This window comes from Chenopodium album, chromosome 8 (genome assembly GCF_948465745.1).
Source record: "Chenopodium album chromosome 8, dcCheAlbu1.1, whole genome shotgun sequence".
NCBI classification, from domain to species: Eukaryota; Viridiplantae; Streptophyta; class Magnoliopsida; order Caryophyllales; family Amaranthaceae; genus Chenopodium; species Chenopodium album.
In genome coordinates this window covers 58,900,618-58,904,478 of record NC_137841.1, presented here as the reverse complement: position 1 = coordinate 58,904,478, position 3,861 = coordinate 58,900,618, and the positions used below count along the sequence as shown (strand labels likewise).

At 40.5% G+C, this 3,861-nt stretch overlaps 1 protein-coding gene across 1 annotated transcript; it reads left to right on the top strand.

Moving 5' to 3' along the window:
- The first annotated feature begins 630 nt into the window (after positions 1-630).
- On the top strand, positions 631-1,648 carry LOC145643092 (uncharacterized). The gene is made up of 2 exons (XM_081694255.1): positions 631-882; positions 992-1,648. Exons 1-2 carry the CDS (start codon positions 631-633, stop codon positions 1,646-1,648), a joined length of 909 nt encoding a protein of 302 aa, XP_081550381.1.
- The last annotated feature ends 2,213 nt before the right edge of the window (positions 1,649-3,861 follow it).

The window sequence follows — 3,861 nt, the reverse complement described above, 5'->3', positions numbered from 1 at the left end:
ATAGCCAAGTAGTTGCAAAAAGAAGCTTGTGAGGGGAAGTTGGGCAAACAGCCTAAGGATTTACCAACCATTGAAGGGGAAACACTAGTTGGGGGTTTGAACAGTGATGTTGAGGATAGTGATGAGGATATCAACACTCCACCACTAAGTGAGGAAGAGGGTGAGGGTTGTAGCAATCCTAAGAAGGGTAAATTAGTGAAGAGATACACTGATTTCAGCAAATTCATCTGGAAGGTGGGTCAGAGGTTTGCAAATATAGGTGACTTTAAGGATGCTGTGAGCAAGTATGCAGTGATGTAGGGGAGGGATCTGAGGTACACTATTAGCAACAAAGACAAACAACAACTGGGAGTGAAGTGTGTGGGAAGTTGTCCCTTTTATGTGTATTGCTCTGTGCATTCAAGGGATTCAACATGGTTAGTTAAGAGAGTAGTTGGATCTCATACATGCCACAGGAACATGAACAAAAACAGTCAGCTTAAGTCCTCTTGGGTGGCAAGTCAGCTGCTGGAGGTGTTCAAAGCAAGGCCACATTAGCCTGCTAAGGAGATAATTGAAACTGTGAGAAGAGCATATAGAGTGATTGTGAGGAGAGACTTTGCCTATAAGGTGAAGTATCATGCACATAAGATGCTGCATGGATCAATGAAGGAACATTACATGAAGTTGGAAAGATACATTGAGGCTTTGAGGCTTGTAAGAAATGGGACTGTGTTGGAATTGGTAGTTGATCCACAGCCAAACATATCAATTCCAATGTTCAAAAGGCTCTTCACCTGTTTTGAGGGAGTGAATGAGGGATGGAAGACAGGTTGTAGAAGGGTGATCAGTATTGATGTTGCCTTTCTAAAAACATTTTTAGGAGGTCAGATCATGACTGCAGTAGGAAGGGACCCCAATGACCAGATGTACCCAATTTGATGGGCTGTTGTTGAAGGGGAGAACAATTTATCTTGGGTCTGGTTTATCACACATCTGCAATCCTGCTTAGGTCTTGGAGATGGGAGTGGAGTTGCAATCATCTCTGATGAACATCAGGTTTGTCTTTGATATTTTTCTGATCTTGTGTGCTCTGTGTTGTAATGTGTGTGGCATAACTGACTTATTTTATTTATTAAATGCCATGCAAGCTATATTACATGCTGTGCTTCCAAAAGCAGAGCACATACACTATGCCAGGCATATTTTTGCCCATTGGCACAGGACATACAAGGGTGATGAGATGAAGATGTTATTTTGGAGGATTGTCAAGTCATACAACATGGCTGATTACAATGATGCAATTGAAGATTTGAGAAAGTTGAATGCAGATGCTGCCTTGGCTTTTGAGAGGTATGAACCTAAGCTGTTTTGTAGAGCATACCTTGATCCCTCTGTGAAGAGTGATGCCATTACTAATAACATGGCAGAAACTTTCAATGCCTACATAATTAATGCAAGAACAAAATACATAATCTACATGTTAGAAGATATTAGGGGTGCATTAATGCAAAGATCAGTGTCTACAAGAAAGGAAATGGAAAAATGGACTTTTGTGTTCTGTCCTAGAATACAAGCTAGGTTAGAGAAAGAAAAAGAGAAGGCTGCATACTATGATGTCTTACCTTCCTCTGACAGATTATTCAATGTAAGGCATATTTTAGATTAGGTTGATGTTGATTTAGTTTCTAGAACATGTAGCTGTAGGAAATGGAACATGGTAGGAATACCTTGCTGCCATGCCATAGCTTGTATTTATTTTCAAAACAAAGTTTCTGAGGACTATGTTGATGATTGCTATAAAGTTGAAACCTACTCCAAGGTATACAGTGGTACAATACCACCTTGTGTAGGAGAAAGGTACTGGCCAAGAGTGCCTTGTAATTTGGACCCACCTCCCATCAAAATTGGGCCTGGTAGGCCTAGAAAAAATAGGATCAAACACCCTGAAGAATCCAAAAAGAAGCCAGGATCATTGTCTAGGTCAGGGATTAAAATGACCTATAGCATTTGTCAAAATAAGGGCCATAACAAGAGAAGATGTCAAGACAAAGGAAGCTATGTTCCTACAGAGCCACCTGCAAAAAGGCCACAGGGAAGGCCAAGAAAAGATGTCACACCAGAATCTTTTGGTACTCTTTCCCAACCTTCATAGGTTGCTTTTACTTCAACCACAGTGCTAGGATCATCAGTCCATCATAGTACAACAGCACAGCCCACTCAGCTAGGCAGGGGTGGTAGGATGATACTTGGGGGCCAAGGTGCTAGAGGCAGGGGATCAGATGGGAGAAGTAGGGGATCAGGTGGGAGAGGTGGGGGATCAGGTGGGAGAGGTGGGGGCAGGTCTGAAGCAACTGAAGCTGCTGGTCCTAGCAACCAAGGGCAGGGAAGAGGCGGGGGGCTAGGGGAAGAGGCAGGGGGAGCATGTACCTATTGGTGTAGGTGTTTTATTTCATGTAGATGGCACCCCTTTAGAACAGGTATGGTGCTCTTAGTGTTTTTGATTTTTACCTTTATACATTGCCATCATTCTGTTTTGAAACTAATGTGTGTCTGCTTTTTTAATTTGGTGCAGGGCCCTAGTTCAAGGATGAGGACTAGACAGCAAGCCTTAGGATCACAAGCTAGCCAAACCTCAACCATAGATCAGCAGCAACAGTGATGTAGACACCCATTTGTGTCTCCCCAAAACCAAACCCAGTGATGAGTACCTTTCACGTCGAATCATAATCGAATGAAACGAAAGTGTGGAAAAGTCTAGTGTTGCGGAAAGTTTTTAATTTCTTTTCTCTTCTCTCTGTTTTTGAAAACTTTATTTTAAGAAAACAGTCAATCCAGTTTGGTTGGTCCATGATATGGGTCCAATAGTGGTGTAGTTGTATGGGGCTTGCAAAGACCTTTCCAACGATATATTATAAGCCCAATTCCGATGAATATTGAGGAAGTTATGGCCAATTTACTAAACTGGGTCTGGTTTGAGCCTTATATGCGGCCCAATGATCTAGAGGAGGGCCTAATATGATTTATCATTCCTAATGCAATTAGGAATGGTTTTAGTCTTCTAGAATCTTCTGGAAGGTTCTTTTCATTCCTAATTCAATTAGCATTGATAAGTTGACTTTGTTGACTTTTCAGAGTTTTAATCAAAATCAAATAGCATTTTCGAAGAAATTATATTATTTTATCCTCCAGTACGGTAAACTTATCGGATTTTCGAAAACGCGTTAAAATCAAGCTTGGCGTCCAACCCCAGGCCTTGGCGCCTGGCGCTAGCCATTGGCGCCTGGCGCTAGTGCTGGTGCCTGGCGCCAGCTAGCCAGGGTTGGCGCCAGCTCTGTTTCCTGAGCGTCAGACTCTGTTTTGTTAATTTATCTTTTTTGGCTGATTTTCTCTATAAATATCGTATTAAAAACTCCGTTTTCATTCACCTATTCTCACCTATTCACCAATTCTCATGATCTACAATCAGTTTTAATTAGCATTCTCTTAAAACATTCAATTCTTTCTTACTTTGCTTTTTTCATACAAAATTCCGCATTCACAAGATCTAGAAACACCTAGCCATATTCGAAGTTGCCTTCGCCCTAGACGTGAAAGGTTTAATTTCTGAGGGTTTGGTCCCAAATCTCTATTTCAATTATTTAATTTAATTTTTTTGTTTATTATTTTCCTTGAAGTTACTAACGCGTGTATTTTGTTATTAGAAAGAGGTACGAGGCATCAAAGTAAGTACTTTAATGGTTTTTATTGATGTTATGATGTAGATATCATGTTTATATTGTTATTATGATATTCCGAGTATCATGTCTAGGGTAATTTTAATATTAAATATGATTGTTACGATGCTTCCTATGTTCTTCCTAATATTTATGATTGTTAGTA

Excerpts from the sequence above, each read along its gene's own strand:
- LOC145643092 (XM_081694255.1), top strand. The coding sequence starts at position 631 with ATGCTGCATGGATCAATGAAGGAACATTACATGAAGTTGGAAAGATAC. Across the intron at positions 883-991 it reads GAGGTCAGATCATGACTGCA|GTCTTGGAGATGGGAGTGGA; the intron begins GTAGGAAGGGAC and ends AATCCTGCTTAG.